Below are 18,144 nucleotides of genomic sequence, written 5' to 3'. Positions count from 1 at the left end.
AATAAAATATGTGGATAGATGAATTTTAGAAAATGTATCCTTTTATTGATGACTAGATTTTCATTAATGTGAAGCAATGTAACCAAAAGGCCACACATAATGGCTGCAAAATATCAAGACCTTTGTGATAAAACAATGTCCTGCATGAGGAGCATGTAGAAGTTTGATTCTCACCATAATCATATTTTCCATTTGTTTGTAAATTTTGAGAATTGGGGAAAGGAATTTCACTAAGAACGTTCCGTAGTGTGGGATTAAATAAATAGGCAAATTCTGAGAACCTTGGGAGTTTAGTATGGAAATCAGAACCTATCTTTGTTTACCACAGAGCATAAAATGAGAGCACAACTATAAACAGTACTGCTAAGAAGCACCATTGATTCAATCTGTACACATGATTAAATGCCCTCCTCACTCAGAGCTGCACATACACATAAACACATTATGTGTTTACATTGCCTTCCACCTCCATCCCATTGCTTCAGTTTCTGGACCTGGCAGACACCTGAAGATTCAGAAGTGTTGTCTGACTCACTGAATGGTATCTTAGAAGAACCACATTCGCCAAACAATAAAAGAATCAACATCCCTTACGCCTTGGTTTCTGAACAGACAAGGACATTAGACCCAAGGTGCTGTGGCCCTGATTATGCTGAATGAGAGTGTCTCTGCTGGTAACCTCTCTGTTGGAGAAAAGAAGACTTCCTCATGGTTGAGGAGGAGTGGGTTAGAGACCATGGAGTCAAACTTGACATCCAGAAGTCCATGGGCCCTGATGGGATGCAACGCACCCATGAGTGTTGAGGGAACTGGTGTATGTCATTGTTAGACCACTCTCGATCATCTTAGAAAGGTCATGGCAGTCAGGTGAGGTACCTGAGGTATGGAGGAAAGCAAATGTTATCCCCGCCTTCAAAAAGGGGCAAGAAGGATGACCCAGGCAACCACAGGTCCATCAGCTTGTGGAGTGTTGACCCTGGCAGGATGTCTGGTGCCCACAAAGTCATTCTGTCATTCCCCTCCATGGCTGGACTCAGGAGAGAAGAACAAAAGTCTCATGAGTTGAAATAAGGACAGGGAGAGATCACAAACCAATTACCATCATGGGTAACAGTCAAAACAGATTCAGCTTGTAGAAACTAATTGAATTTATTACCAGTCAAAATCAGAAGAGGATAATGAGAAGTAAAACACCATCCTCCCCCCACTCCCTCCTTCCTGAGCTCTACCTCTTCCCCCACAAGTGGTGCAGGGGAGACAGGGAGTGCTGCTGCTCAAGAAGAGGAGTCCTTCCTCTGCTCCAGCATATTCTTCATTCTGCAGTCTTGTTGGATGAAGTTCAAGGGGCTCTGGGGCATATCAGTAAATCTTTTATAAGAGAGAAGGTTGAACATATATCTAAGGGAAAGAATATGTTTCGCAAATGTGTTTTATGAGTAAATTTGGAACACATGAGTAGACAATATAGTTAAATGAAATTTGTAAAAAGTAAGATGATTTCTGCATTCAGGTTTTATTACTTTGCATTCATTTTCATTTTAATTACATAGAATTTAAATAGGAACTTTTCTAGCCACTAGGTTATTCCAAGAAATTGTTATGCATTAAGGACACCACATTAGGGACAAGGATGAATATATTTGTAGCCTTCTTACCCAGGGCATCCTCAAGAAAACAAAAGCAAATGTAACATGAATGCTGAAAGTAGTAAGAATTCTTCAGCCTTACAGTGCTGTATCTCTTTAATATCTCCTTTATTCCTATGCCATCAAGTACTTTTTGGTCTATAGAATTGCTGTTTGCACTGTTTATCAATGTGTTCATCAATTGTCTTGCCCTATTTCATGAGTAATTAAATGTTCTTATTTTGGCCAAAAAAATCCAATAAAGTAAAAGCCTTAATTGGCTTCCTCTCAGCTACTCATGGCATGATCAGATAGCCGTGTCTCCAGCTGTTAATTGCACTAAACATTGATGTATAGGTTCAGCCACCACAATTATGGAAAATGATGCATATTCTTTGAAGAATACAGATGAAATCAAAGACTGTAGGATTGAAATTTTTCTAGACATATATTAACACGTTAAAACAGGATTGAGGTGTGAGAGTGATTTAGGTTTTATATTTGGAGTGATTTGGTGCAGAAGAATTGTCCACTAAATACTTACAAGAGAAGCAACACTTCTTTCTTCAATGTTGAGCATAGTATACTTATTCCTTCCTTCCTGGAAGGTGCAGTGTGGTCCATGACTGGGATTTTTCCTAATTCATTGCACTTTCAATGCTGTGGTAGCAGTAATACAGTTAAGGTAAAATGAAGCTATATTCTAGTAAATGCTTATATGGGACTTTTAAATCACAATTTTCATGATAAAATAAAATTTTTCAGTGCTATTGCACCAGGAAAAAAAAAACCAAAAACCACAAACCAAAACCAAAAACAAAAACAAAACAATAAAACAAAACTCTTTTAATGCACCCAGAAGTCTAGGAGAATAAAATACCACTACTCCTTGTTACACAGGTTGGTTTATCCCTTTTGGTTTTGGCTTGAATTTTCTATCACCCTCTGGGTTTTGCTTCTTCATTTGTTTCTTTTTTCTTCCTCCTCTTTTAAATATGATTTTTCGTAACCTTATGAACTTTTGCTTTCACAAGCATTTTCTCTGTTAGTCCCTTTATCAGTTCTTCTGATTCCTTTTGGGCAGATCATCTTATCTATCTTCTGTTTTTTTCTCCAGCACTTCCTCATAAAAGATCCATTGACAGCTCAGACTCAAAATACATGTATTTTTTCTCCTAAACATATCCATCCTACTTGCCATCCAAGCTCATATAGCAGTGCTTAGCCAATCTTCCTCCACAATTTTTTTAAAAGCCTGTCGCTTTCTCTCTTTACAGACAAATGTCACTTTTCATAGGTTTTTTCACTTTTTACCACTTCTTGCACATCCTCCTTAGCATCCATATTGATAGTCCATCCAAAACACAGCTGGTAACATGGCTGCTCTCATTGGTCAAACATCTTTGCTTGCCTACATCTTTTAAGCTCATTTTTAGTTGCAAGGTTTTCCACAACATTCCATCCCAGTCTATAAATCAGGTCAAGTGTTTCCTGATCCCAGACATTTTGCTGTATCAGTATATTAAGGCTACATTTTCTTAATAATTCCATTACAACCTCTGTGACTGTCATGACTTCACTATGCTGTAAATTATTGGTCCTTTTGGTTTTTTGCCTACATATACTCTTTTTTCCACAGTATATGAAAAAGTCATAGCCATTCAGATAAGGAAAAAATTAAAGTAAATCTCTGTTTTAGGGCATGTCCCAGTTAATTGTACTCTTTCAAATCCTTCTCCTATCTTTGAGGCAAGGTTTAATTTTTTTTATCTTATATAGCACACTAGTCTATTTTTAGCCTTAAGAGAATTTATCAATCATCTTTAAGGACTGTTGCATGACTGCAAATGGATTTAAGTTAAAAAAAAAACCTGGCTGAAGTTTTGTTTTCATAAGCCTTGATGTATAAAAGATATTCATAGATAGCAAACACTGGATTATTTCTTATTTGGTCTCTATATCCTTTAGAAATACTCTTTTTGATGGGGTATCTTTGTTCAAGTCACATTTGCAATTACCTAAGTAATTAATCTATTACTACATCCCTTTGGATGTTTCTCGATTACACAGACTAATAGATCATATTTTTAAAACTATGGTAGGGATGTAAAATTCTCTTTAGAAGTGCTAAGAATTGTCACTGCAGTATAATTGACATGTACATCTCCCTGAATATTCTATTTTCATGCTCTTAACGGTGCCTTTAGCCATTCTCCTCTTTAGGTAAATCAGTTAGCTTAACCATTTGGAATATTTCAAGAGCCTTTTGTGGTATTTTGAAAACTTTTTTTTTAATTCAAGTTCTCCTGAGAAGGAACATTTTCTGCATTGCAGGGATCCAATGAGGGGGGATAAAATGCAGGACATCCAGATTAGCTTTGAAGCATACTGAAAAAACTCCTCTTTGGCTTGCTGCAGATTCAGAAGAAAATAAAAGTTCTGATGAAGTGCAGAGCATGCTTTTCCAGACCGACATTAACTTAATGCTATTTTAGAAAACTTCATTGTTACCAGTTTGCCAGTGGGTACATTGGCATATCTACAACCTGTTAAAACATGAACTTTAGCTGAGAGAACACTGGGGGAGCATAGTGGAAACCTGTTTCCTATGCATGTTTATCCTTGCTCCAAGAAAGACCTCAAGTGCAACATTTCCAAAAGTATTATGTGATTAGCTGTGTCAGAAAGGAATAAAGTATCTGAGTGACTCCTATTTCAGTGCAGTATAAGAAAGCATTCTCTAAGGAGTCCTCGGCCCTCCAGCTTCCCAGAGGACACCATGAGACTGCTTTGCCACACCTGGAACTTCATAATTTACACATTAGTAGCTCATAGGCTGCATCCAGACTTTTGCTAGAGTTGAGGGCTGAAATGAGGGCATCTTCCCTCAAACAGAGTGGGTATTATATCACTTGGGATGAAGATTTCCATTTTCAACTTGTTGTAATCCATATTCTACAGCACTGTGAGTCACTTCAGGGACAAATAACTGCAATCAAGAATTAAGTGTTATTGTTATTAACTGTTATTTTTGTGTGCAAGGTTTGGCTATCCCAGTTTTTTTTTAATGGTAGGAGTATGTAGGGATATTTGAATGCTGTTTAGTATAATGAAAAATTATCGAGAAATACATCAAGTCATGCATTAGCAGAATAAGATGGGGTTTTTTTAGTGAGTAGGAGCCAGTAAATAGTAAATACAAAACTCAAGGATATATAAGTTGTTAAATAGTTTGTTTGGCTTAGTTTTGACAGTTAGTGTAATTTATTGTTATTTTATTAATAATTTGAAAAGAACTTAGAAAAATAATGTTTTGCTGTTGTCTTGAGATGCTTACACTCCAGGCAGATGGCATGGAGATTGAGTAAAAATATTCATTGAAGTTAGAGAAAAGTTTCCCATTAATTGCACCATGCTTTGTATTTGGCCCAAAGAAGCCCAGAAAGTGCTTCATTAAATAAAAGATCAAAAGTCCATTTGGCCTTGAAAATGTGCAGATGAGCAGTTAAGGCATCCTGGGAGGTCCATGTCCATGAATGTATTCAGGACTGAGGTTTTAGAGTAGAGCTGGCAATATCTATCTTGCTTTTCATATTGGAAACATTTTCTTGCATCTGTTTGCAGCTAATGGAACAAGATAACTTTTCTTGTGTACTGCTTAGGTATCCTTATCTCTGTGTTTGACGTGGGAAAGATTAATGGATAAAACGAGTTTGAGAATGTTTATTCCAATTACTTTTACAATAAGAAACAAAGAATGCTGAGCATTGCACATGCTGTCCTCTCAGCTTGAGAGTCTTATGGTTTCTGTTGTATTTCTTTCTTCTAGGCCTTTCTCTGAGTTCTGCCTGCCGCACAGCCATACGTATTAGATGACTTTGGGACTCGTTTTGCATCAGCGATGAAGGGATTATCTGGCAGCCGCAGTCACCATCACGGGGTTGCCTGTGACCCTGCATGTGACAGCCTGCCACACCACCAGGACAGGAAGCCATATTTGTTAAACCCGGTGGAGCCCCACCCCACAGACCACCCTTACTACACTCAAAGGAACTCTTTCCAGGCCGAGTGCATGGTGCCCTACAACGATCAGATTGCCAGCAGCACGTTTCCCCGGAGGCATTACAGCTCCCACCATGAACTCAAGGACGAGTGTGCTCTGGTTCCCCATGGAACTGCCAACAAGACCAACCGCATCCCTGCCAACCTTTTGGACCAGTTTGAGCGGCAGCTGCCCCTGAATCGGGATGGCTACCACACACTGCAGTACAAGCGAACTGCCATGGAGCACCGCAGCGACAGCCCGGGCAGGATCCGGCACCTGGTTCATTCTGTCCAAAAGCTCTTCACCAAGTCCCATTCGCTGGAAGGACCATCCAAGGGCAGCGTCAACGGGGGGAAAGCAAGCCCGGAGGAGTCACAGACGATGAGGTATGGGAAGCGCAGCAAGAGTAAAGAAAGGCGATCAGAAGGTAAGCCCAGATCCAATGCATCGGGATGGTGGAGTTCAGATGACAACTTGGACAATGATGTTTGCATTTATCATGGTCCCAGTGGGGTCATGACCATGGGAAGATGCCCTGATCGCTCTTCTTCCCAATACTTTATGGAAGCCTATAACACTATTAGTGAACATACTGTGAAGTCCTCCAGAAGCAATAATGATGTCAAATGCTCTACCTGTGCAAACCTGCCTGTGAATTTGGACTCCCAGTTAATGAAGAAAAGCTCTTGGTCCTCTACATTAACCGTGAGCAGAGCCCGTGAAGTTTACCAGAAAGCATCAGTTAACATGGACCAGACAGTGGTGAAGGCAGAGACGTGTCAGCAGGAACGGTCATGTCAGTACCTCCAGGTACAGTGTGGAGAACTGGTTGCTGTTAACTGTGCTCTGCCTTGTCTCAGGTGTTTGTGGGGGATGGAGGTTTGCTCTGATGTCTCAACTTTCCCCAGAGGTCACTGATCACCAAACAAGGGGGCTGCTGCTAAAATTAAAAAATTATCAGCTTTTTGCTTTTTTTTTTTTTTTTTTGGGTCCAGAATTAAGTATTTCAAAGTAACACTTCATGTTAGAACAGGATTTTATTTTTTTTTTTCATGTGGAAAAAATAAGACCTTTCTGTGTACCCTTTGAATTTATAAAGCTGTCACAGTAGGGGTATGGGGAATTTGATGTTTTAGTGCTTTCATTTAGCATTACAATGTCAATTAACTGAATGTTACTAGGATACAAATTCTTTGATTTCTGTAATTTCAATTTCGCTTTCATTTAGTGCTCATTTTTTATGAAGGCTTTTGAGACCCTTTCGAGAAACTATGGGGTACCTTAATACTTTCTCCAGCAGGAAAACAACCTACTTTTCTTTTTGCCTTAGAATATAAATTCTCTTAAAACAGTTACTGTAACGTGTCCAGATTTGTTTATCAGGCTATTCCTCTTTTTTATGGCTCTGAGTCAAAAATAAAAAATCAAAAGGTTGAAATTATTGCTTGTTCTGATTATACATTTTAGGAGTACATCACCTACTCCCTCACAAGCTGTTTGCAGTTAATACAGCGTCACTATTTTTCACCAGTATTGTATCTTTAAATGTCAAGAATCAGATGTCTCCTCTTGGAGCTATCATACTGCCGGTGAATGTTTGTGGCAGGAACATGGATCAGAAAATATTAAAACTGTTTCATTCTTAGGAGAGCTGTGGATAGCTTTTATGCACTTTAAAAGAAGCACTTATGGCACATCTAAGTGTGTGTGTAAGATGGAACAACGTTGCACAGAGAAGAGAGAAGACCATGAGGAAAAAAGAGGTTTGATAAGATGATTCGGTTTTTAATTTTAATATAGTGGGACTCTTTTCTATTTGTATAGAACTGTAGCAAGTTCTGTCATATGGGTGCTTTAATGAGACAGTCAGCTTCCACATTCTGTTGTTTAAGTCAGTATGCAGAGAAAGCGTAGGACTGAAGCATCAGCATTTAAAAATTGATCTTAAAAGGTTTTATGGAGTGTCATGCAAAATAATTTTGAATGCCAGCCTCTAGGATTCTAAGTCTTAAATGTAAAGGAATGGATATGTATATTTTCTATCAATTGTTTAAGAGAGTGGGGTGGGGGAGGAAGGGGCAATACAAATGCTCAGGGTGTTTACAGCTCTGTGTATGGGCTGGGGAGGGAGAGGGGTTCCAAAATAGCCTCAGGTTGCAACCTTTTGAGGTTTTGTGGTTTTTTTATTAAGTATCTTCTGTGTGAATTTTGTGAGTAAGAAGAAACCATAACTTTAGGCTTGATTGTTGCGGTTACTTTGAACCCTGAGATTTCTTTTGTTAGTATTTTTGTTTACTCCTTCAGCCTTCTCTCGGGTTTAGATAAAATAGCTGACAATTCAGTATGTGACCAGATGGCTAGAAAAGAGTGAAAAACTGTGCCAGCATCAGCTTTAAGCGAACACCTCCATAGGGACCTTTAGATAATGTTTAACTGACAGGAATAGACTCCTCAAGTGGAATTAGAGGACATTATCTGTGTCTGTATAAAAATATGTCCAACAATTGTCAAGGGCAAGAATAACTAAATTCTCAATTAGAATAACTACATTCTCACTGTGTTTCCCATTCTCACTGGTAGTTCTATTTCAGTTTTCGCTTAATTTTGTTTCATTCTTTCTAATTGCATGCCACTGTAAAATCAAGGGAAATATTTGAAACTTTTTTTTTTTTTTTTTTAAAGGCATCAGTTAACATTGGAAGTAATATTCAAACAGTACAGTAGATTTGAGGAAGCAAGTCAGGATTATTCTTCTCTCTTGGCAGCTTGAAAGGATGACAAATGCACATGGGTATTTAAAAAGTCAGTCTATTTTGAATGCATCCCATTGCTTTTCTCTCCACTATATCACTTTATCATTTTACACTGCAAGCCCTTTGGGGCTTGGACTTTGTTCCCTTTTGTGTTTCCACAATGCCCAGCACAATGGGGCACAGAACCTAACTGAGGCCTTTTGTCTGTCCTGCAATATAAGTATATATTAACAGCAGCAGAGTTCTACTCTGTTAGTGGGTTGTAGAGTTACTCTGTGTATCTGTTATTTTCCAGGTGCCCTTCTCATTATTGTACCAGAAGGCTGGTGTCCTATGTTAGAACAATTGGAAAGGCACAAAATGAGATGAAAGCTGCAAATTCACAACACTGGACAACCCTGATCATTTAATTTCATTGTTATGATGCTGCTTTGTTGCTTTCTTTAACTCATTTAATGTTAAATAGATGCTTTTATCAACTTGCTTGTTATTTAAGTTGTTGTCTATGGTCCAGGACATAAACTCTGATCATTCAAAGAGCTTGTTCATGTAATCTCTTCTTGTCACAGTATCTGAATTCAATGAAGGAGTGACTTTTTTTAAACTCAGGGTACTCAGGATAATTTTCTTTATCCTGATAGATCAGAGTATATCAGAGATCACAGGTGACATTGACTTCACATTTGTTTGTAAGGGCTTTTATCACAAAAGTATCTGCATGAGTTCTCAGTGTAAAGACATGGAAATAACAAACAATTATTTCACTTGCTGTGTTATTTTCCACTTAACTGTTCTGTGGAAGGAGTTGGCAGAGGTTTGTATTACAGATGGGCTTATTTCTCATGATTTGGAATTTGGATCAAGTGCAGAGTCCTCCTGCATTGCAATCTTTCTTTACTGCACAAGGCTTCACTTCCAGCCCTGGTGCTGAAGCATAGTGTCCATCCTTGGAATTCTAGGTGAGGCTTGGGTCAACATTGTGCATCTTCTGAAACAGATATTATCCTAGAATAGTCTAAAGACTGTCAAGCAAGTCTTTTTCTCTTACCTGCATTTTGGGAGTGGAATTGCATTTTTATCTTCCATTTCTCCTTTCAAGAGTGAACAGCTGGATAGTAGAAAGATAAAGTTCTTCTTTTGAGCTGATTTTCATTTTAGGAAAGTGCTACTATTTGATACAGCTTTACAATTTGACTACAGTGAAGGAAGGCAAGAAGGAATTGTTCATGTTTTATCAAAATGTTTCTTTAAAATGGTTTCCTTCCCTTGAAAGAAAAAAATTTAAAGCAGTGGACAGCCTCTACTTCTCTGCTAGCTTCTCCTCTGGAAAAAAAATGAAATTACAAATGAGAGGCAAAATGTAAGCAGCAGTCCTTTGCTGTGAACAATAGGGTCTAAATTCACGGGGAGATATTTTTGACACTCTTGTTTTCTATGAATTCGTGAATTTTGGAGCTAATAGTGTATCAAATTCACAGCAGAGTTTGTCTCTGATGACAGTTTTGCCATTTATTGTTCCCTGTAATAACTTTCCTGCTGTCCTTGGTCCATTTGTTAAGACTGAGAAAAATACAAAGAATGATGTTTTTCAAATGAATTTAATCTTTTCTTATATGGGTCAGTCATAAGTTTTCTTTTCAGTGCAACTGATGAGACTTATATCAGTTGTGTCAGACACTTGAGGCTAAGGATGGAAATTTTATGTCTGAAAAATGAAGTGCAGAAGGTGGGGCCAACAGTGCAGTCGTTCAACCTCCACATTTGCTTTGCTTCTCCTTTGGTGGGATACTGTGAGAAATGCTATTAAAAATATAAACCAAGTTTCTGGGTGTAATAAGAATTTTCTGGTGACAGAGGTTCTGGTTAGTACTGCACTCTTTCTTGGGTGGAGGTTGCCTGTAATGTGCATTGATATACAAGATACAGAGCTAAGAAACTCATTATCCAAATGACTTGTTTTCCATTCTCAGGACAAGGCACAGTTTCTTAGGAAAGACAGCTGAATTCCAGTCCCAGCCAGCCTCTTTTTGTTGCCTGTGTCCATGGATGACCAAATAGACCTAAGAGTCAGGGTGCTAATAAGGACCAGTAAGTGTAATGTGATTTATTAGCATGGTACCTTACATTACAAAGTTTTTATATTTATGACACAGCAATTTAAGTTAGATCTGGTATGCTAAGTTTATCTATGCAAGTTTTCCTGCAATTTCAGTTTGTGTTTTCCTCATTTATGGTGTTTGCATTTCAGATGCAACTACCATATTCAAATTAATCTTCCAGGATATCCTTATATATATATATATATATATATAAATAGATAGATATATATATATATATATACAAAAGTTGTATTAACATCCATTAATGTATTAACATCCATTTTCCATTTTTCATGTATCTGATGACATTTTTAGCTCATATTCCATTATAAATTGAAAATTAACGAAGCACATATTATTTCTCTTTCATTTTTCCAGTCAGAACTACAAAGTATAGGAGGTATAAGTTTCAAGGTTTTTTGAGCCCATGTGAAAGATAATTCTTAGTAAAGCTAGTGAAACTATTTGGACAAATGTGATATTAAGTGTCTAATGTGTTAATGTATTCTAGGTCAACTTCTGGAAAAACATTTAGAAATTCTTAAATGCTCTTGAATTTTAAAAGGAACTAGTATATAAGCATATTAATAATGAAAAATATATTCTCAGAAAGCTAATTCATTTTGGTTTTAAAATTGTGAGGTGGGTAATATGACTAATGCCTATAGCTAGGGAATTTGTGGAAAATATAGATTATGTACAAAACAGCTTATTTACAAAATGTATATTACTAACAGATTATTAAACTGGCATCTTGGTTATTTTAGTCTACCTGCAAACCCACCCAAGGTGTGATTGCTATACTGAGAGAAATATGTTGGAGAGTATTTCAATAAACTCATCTTCCTCATCATCGCAGTCCTTTAATTTAGCTAAAAAACAAAACAAACAAAAAAACCTCCAAAATTGTCAGCTGTGTTGGTGATAATGATCTTGCCACTCCTTTCACCTTAACAACTGGTGTGTTCTTTTTTGCTTAATTGAAAGCTGTGCTGACCTTTGGTGTCTTGAGTAATGGGGGCCTCCTAAGTGCAAAGAGCCCTCCAACAGCAATTTCAGCTGCAATTTTATCTGCCAGTGTTCCGTAATTTTCTGTCCTTTAGTTTTATTGCCATCCTGTAACTTTTAAGTATTGAATATACTGGCACTGACTTTATTTTTTCCAGATTAACTTGAAATACTGTCAGTTCATTATGTTAGCATTCCTACTTTCTAATAGTGCATCCATTAATGAACACAATTCTGGCAGCTGGAACCTGTTGCTGGCATACTATTTACAGGATTTAGCAACCTACTTGGGTGACACTACATTACATATACTGTTAAGTCAGAAATGTTTACTAAAATTATGGCTGCACATAACAGCTGACATTTGGTATCTATTTCAGTTCCTTCATGGCATGGATAAGGTTTGTTTCAGTCATGGATCTGGTTCCTTTCTGTAGCTTAAAATATTTGGAGTATTCTGAGCTTATTCTTTTCAGTAATTTCACTGTAAAAAAAAAAAAATTAAAAAATCTTCAAGACAAGTCAAGTTCAGCAAAGAGGATCATTTCAATCTGAGTTTGAAACCTTAACTTTTATTGTGGAAACACATGAAGAAGGTGGGAAGAATACACTGGGAAATGATACATTTTCTTCAGTCAGTGAAAAGTTCCCTTCACCCAGTTATTGGGTTGGGGTTTTGTGCTTGTTTCAAGAATGAAATTCACTGTACAGATCTTGAGTGAGGAAATACTACAGTGCCAGAAGAGTGGTTTGAGCTGAGTTATCTGCCCACAATTTTTGTTCTGCTTTACAAATGCTGTTGTGCTGTTCTTCTTGCACAGGTGAGCTTCTGTCACTAGTGAATTAAGTAATAAGAACATCACTCTGTTGTATATTGCTTGTCCTTTCATCTTCTTACCCTGAAACTGTGCAATAGGCTGTCTTCTTTGGGCTCCTGATAGATATGTATTTCTCTCACCAAGGATTAAGCAATGTGTCATGCAGTTGGATAAGGCATTGTGACAGTTCTGAAGCCAGGGCTTCCAAATACAGTCTCTGAATCGTGTCCAGGAGTCTTTTATGTAAATAAGTTTGTGTCTAATTTTGCTTTGCTGACATAACCTCAGCCTGATAACCAGCTTGTTAGGAAATCTTTGAGGTTTCCTGGTCTGTAGCAATTCAGTTTCCAGCAGATAAGAGTCAAGACGATGACCCAGATTTCATTTCCTATGGGACACTACTGTAGAACACAGGTGACCATTTGATGACCATTTGGAGTCACTGAGAAGACACACTATGATGTTCTGAAACCAGTTCAGTTTCCTTACAGCCAAATGAAAGCTGTTTTCACAGGTGTATAGCATTGCTGTAATCTAAAAGAAGTCATTGTAAAAGTGTCAGTGAAGTCTGCCCACTGGCCACTAAAATGTGACAGAAGCCAACAGCCAGCAGGAGATGGCAGTTTAAGGGCATCACTTAGAGCTGCTGCCTGGGAAAGCACATTAGCAAAGCACCAGAGATAACTGATTTACAGTCAGCCAAAAGAAACAGCATAAGAGCTGCTTCTCAAAATGCTCTCCCCACCACATCTCTTTTCTTCCATGGATACAGATTCAGCTACATGTTCTCCACCCACTAGCCAGTTTCCTGCTGTCTGCTTGATAGTGGGCTTGTGCCTGTGTGTGAGTGAAAAAAAGGTAAAATGGCATCTCATCTAACACTATTGCTTTGGATGCCAACCAGTCCTGTATGCAGGTGTTGAAGTGACTCATCACAAAAGAAGATATAAAGAAGAAATGAGAGAACATTTCTCTATTGCTAGTCATTGAAAGTGTCCTTTAAAGGACTGGTATTTGTGTTAGCAGTCATCCTTAACTGGGCAAGAAACCCTATGTCATTATAACCAATGGCACTGAATGCTTCAAGGGTACTGCGAAAGATGAGCACGAATGCCTGCCCTCTGCCACTGGAGAATATCATCCATGAGTATCACTGAAACAGTTCTAGTTTGAGGTCCAGGCCAAGAACCCTGATCTGTGACCTTCAGTCATGTTCACCTCAGCTAACAGATGTGGGAGTTGCTGTTTGGCTTCCTTTCTGCATAAGGTGTTTACAGGTGGCAAACTTGAAAGGCAGTGAATTGGAATCATTGTATTGGTGTGCCTCGCTTCATGGTTGGTTGGATTTTTACACACAAACCAGAAGAAGAAAAATTATCTGGAATCAAGACATGGTAATTTCATTTAGAAGACACACATTCCTCTTCATAGAATGGAATGTGAATCATATTGACGAGCCAGTGGTCAAGACACCTTGTGGTCAATGAACATCATAAACTGGAGTAGTGCTTGAAGAATTTTGTCTATTGGCTGACCCTCTCAGGATTCATACTGGTTTTGAAGACTTTCCAAACTACTGTTATGTGAAAGAAGATTTCAGTTCTTCACCCTGTTTGTTCAGGTTTGATGCAAGGGGTGGGCACAGGATAGAGGAAGTAATGCTTCATCTTGGACAGGTCTTTGTTCTAAGGTGTTAATTCCCCTCCTGTAAAAAATATAGAAATAAGTCAGCTAAATTAAATTAATTTATAGTAGAACAGGATTGCTTAAATAGTACAAGCTAAAGCAAATGTTGCTGCAGATACTGAGCATATTAAATTTATCCTAAATAAAGGAAACCCTCCTAACTGCCTTTTTTAAAACACTTGAGGCTTATTAAACATATATTCTTTTTCTGCTTTCTAAGGCTTCCTTTTTTTTTGCATACTTCATTGATTCTTAACATATGCACACTGATAGAAAGGCTACTCATCCTTGTTGGTCTGATTAATTCAATATTCATGAGTGCTAGGAATAGGCTCAGTTAGTGGAAGATAGCAATTTAAACTTCCTTTAGAGCATGCAGAAGAGGCATAATAATGGCTAAGAAGACCAAATTGCATGGGTTTGAAAAATCTGCACTGAACAGTCATTAGGCATTGTTCTTCAGTAGTGTGATTTCATTTCATTAAGTATTTGCATGCTAATAGAAAGCTAAAGTTACAAGTCTACTGCTGTGAGTGATGGTTAGCCACTCCTTCCATCCTTTTGTTTACTTCTATAGTCATCCACATTGCTTTGGCAAAGCACAGGGAGAAGCTTTAATGATTTCAGCTGCAATAAACCAAAGCAAAGTAGAGATCAATAATGAACTTAATTTGCTATAGAGACAGTCTGTTTGCTATTTCATCCAGCAAGGTAAGTTAATAAGTATTTGGGGGGGGGGGGGAAATGTAAGGAAATTAGATACTCTAATTTAATTTTTTAGAAATGGAATAAAAAATGTTTTCTTTATCTTTGTCATTACAATCTGGGCTTATTTCACATACTACTAAATGTGACATTATGAAGTGAATGTTTGACAATTGTGGGGCCAGTATACCTGTTCGTTTTGTTTCTTTATAGGGATCCTAGACTATCTGTTATAAAATCCAGTCCCTTTATATCAAAAAATACATTAAAGGAAATTATAAGTCAGTACAACCTGGCTAATGACAAAGTGTGAACACTTGCAGAGCAACATAAATTTAGTTAAAGATTGGGACAGATAATCTATACACTAAATGATGCTAAATCCAGGTAAGATGTTGGCTAGTAGCAGTACTTCATCTTTATAGTCTGCTCTGTTTACAAAAGCATGCTATATCAGCCATTTAATCAAAAGAAAGAAACTGTTAGTGGTCATACATGCAGCAATTTATTGCCAGGAGTTTACTGAAGTTTTAAGTTTCAGTAAGTTGCACAGCTCAGAGGCCTTTGCTGGATATTTTCTCTTTCAAGTAATAATGGTGTTCTTTTTCACTATGCATTCTGTGTAAGTGAAGTACACTCTTGACTTTGAGGCTTGTAAAGATTTGTACATGAGTTTAAAGATAGAGAATGAAATGTTTCCAGGTTCATTATTACTTCGATAGTGTGAATAATAATAGTTCTATTTTAATAAAAACAATGTTCATTGTTAAATCTGAGTCCAGCTCTTACCCCTTTTTCATGAGAGTTAAAACAATCATGCTAGTGATGCTCTCTGTTGATATTCTGATACTGGAAATTGCCAAGGTAATTGTATAATATGATTTTCTTAAAAGCATGAAACAGCTTTATCTCAAGTATGTCAAACTTAATCCCATTAATCCTCTAAGGCAGAAGATACTGTGCATTTGCACTGGTGTGCAATGTAGTATGTGACCTTGCAAGGCATAATATTGGCCATTCAAATAAAATAAGAGCTTTTGTGCAGACCCCCTGACTGAAAAAAATAAGAGAGCTGGAGGTTCACATAAACATTTCTCTCAGCTTTTTTTCCAGACCAACAGAAGAAATCACACTACAGGATGTGTATCATATGTGTGGTACATACAGTACCATATGTGTAGAAACAGAATGTATGAAATAATGTGATTGAATTTATTTTTGCAGTTTGCATTTTGGAGAAGGCTTTATGTTTTACTTTTTTTCTCATAATATGAAACACTTTGTTGCAACAGTGAACTGCACTGTTTGCATGAGCTGTTAGAGCGATGTCTGTTACAGCCAATACCTTTGAGGCACTAAAAAGCACTCTGAAAATCAGGTCACTTCTTTTAGTAGGTATTGCTTGAAGTATTTGACTATAGGCACAGCAGTATTAAAATGTTGACATTATTTTATCTGCCTGAAACAAAAGGAAATGCTGACCTTTTAGGGCTGTTTGTCCTACTCAAGTATGACACAGACAGATACCCTTTCATAAAATGTATTACAATTGTTAATAGCTGAGGCAGAACTTGTAAAGTGTTTCTTTACCCTGCAAATGCTCTTTATGAGTTATATGATGCCTCACAGTTTTCTCCTACACCAAATTCTGGAATCAGGGTTTCTTGTTCTTGTGAATGTGATATAAGAAATAAGAAAAAAATAAGTTAAAGGGGAGCTGGACCCATATTTTCATCTAAAAAATCAATTATATACTGAAAACTTACTGTAAACAATAAAAAAGTAAAAACAATATTTAGAGGAAAACAAACCAGTCTTCTTAAATACCTGCAAAAATAAAAAACAAAAACAAACAAACAAAAAACATGGTTAAACTTTATGATGTAAGTTTTAAAATAGCTTTTTAATCAAATATCCATTACATTCTTGTAATGCAGCTTTGTCTAGGCAGGTAAGATAGTTTGTACAAACACTCTGGATTCCTCAGTGTGTTCTGTGAAATTAGAAGCATATCTGGGTTGGTATTTCAGTCCATTCTCTCAATCTGGATGGATTTTTAACCACAGCCATCTTTTTCTCTTTGGTTTGCCCTTAAACCCATAATATGGAAATGGAAGTTGAGTCACTTTTGTGTTATTTCCTTTGGATTTGCACACACAGGTGACTTCCAGTACCCAAACCAGCCAGTGGGTTCGTGGCACTCACTGAGGCTGCTTTGCCCTGGTCTCTGTATGAACAGCTCAGCTTTCTTTTTCTGCATCTAGTGTTTCTTAAAAAGTGGAAAAGCTACTAAAAATGTGGCTGTTCTTTTCCACTTCACTGATAGGAGGAGAGCTCAAACTGGAAACTACCAATCATGTCATACAAATTGAGGGACTAGAGCAATGCATTCAAACCTCACCACGGTACACAGTGTTTGCATGTGTAAATAGAAAGTTTTGGGGTAAATCCATTGCAACCAGAATTCAAAACCTGGGCTATTGTATCTAAATAATTTTGAGAAGTTTTGGGATAAAAGGTCTTGAACTTATACGTGGTGTTATTGATAACAGAACTCAATTATACCAAAGTAAGGGTTTCCACAGTAACTATATCTCCTCACTTGTACTGCAGCTATAAACCACGGCATTAAATTTAACAGTGTATCTATTATTTAATAAAACTACAAGTGTTCAGCTTGCCTGAATTATGGGAGCTGTATGAACATTGTAACTTTATTTCCCCTGACTTTTTCTCCATTAAAGACACCAACCTTAACAATATACTAATAGTTTATTTGGTGCATTAAAGATTAATTCACTAATTTATCTTAATAAGAAAAAGATCTTCAATTAAAGCATAATGAATAAAATATTAAACAGATCAAAGTGCATATCCCCTGAGAATTCACAGATTCTCTGTATATTCTGACTTCGGTATCTAGTAGCTGCCTAAAATCTGATCGGAAACACACCATTACAGGTTTTAAACTGCTGACTGAAGTCTGATCATGGCATCAAAATATCAGCAGAGTTTGAGTTTACTAAACCTGTCTTAAATTCTTTTTTGTATGAGTGATTTGAAAAGTCAAAGTTTTACACTGACAAGCAGAAGCTGTATGTTCCAAGTATGAATATAGACTGTACACTCACTATTTGATGATGTTCCAGGCCTAGAACTAATGCAAGAGTAAGACCTGAAAAAAATGTTATACTCTGTCTTTCACAAGTGGCTAAGGGAGGAATGTAAATACTTTGTAGTCTTCTATATCAAAAGTCGAAACCTCTTCTGAATGTTTCCTTCATTTTGAAAGTGTCAGTTTCCAGATGTGGTGTCCAGGCATAAACTAGAAGACACAGAATGGAAATACTTCTTCCTTTTTTTGGTTTTTTTTTTATGTAGAAAAATATTAGAGATGTTCATTCA

The 18,144-nt window shown here is 37.2% G+C and overlaps 1 protein-coding gene across 6 annotated transcripts in view; it reads left to right on the top strand.

The window, feature by feature from the left end:
• DLGAP1 (DLG associated protein 1) overlaps positions 1-18,144 on the top strand; it is a 403,326-nt gene that overhangs the window by 259,449 nt on the left and 125,733 nt on the right. For all 6 annotated transcript variants that reach the window (XM_088054765.1, XM_088054779.1, XM_088054756.1 and 3 more), the window contains one exon: positions 5,455-6,480. In XM_088054765.1, coding sequence (XP_087910891.1) covers positions 5,527-6,480 — 954 coding nt within the window. In that variant the 5' untranslated portion in view covers positions 5,455-5,526. The remainder of the gene's footprint in view (positions 1-5,454; positions 6,481-18,144) is intronic.

The sequence above is a fragment of the Pseudopodoces humilis genome, chromosome 1 (assembly GCF_049639895.1).
Source record: "Pseudopodoces humilis isolate 2021_Gansu_Grassland_sample_001 chromosome 1, ASM4963989v1, whole genome shotgun sequence".
Lineage (NCBI taxonomy): Eukaryota > Metazoa > Chordata > Aves > Passeriformes > Paridae > Pseudopodoces > Pseudopodoces humilis.
Note: the sequence above shows the minus strand (reverse complement) of the source record. Positions and strands in the feature narration are given on the sequence as shown.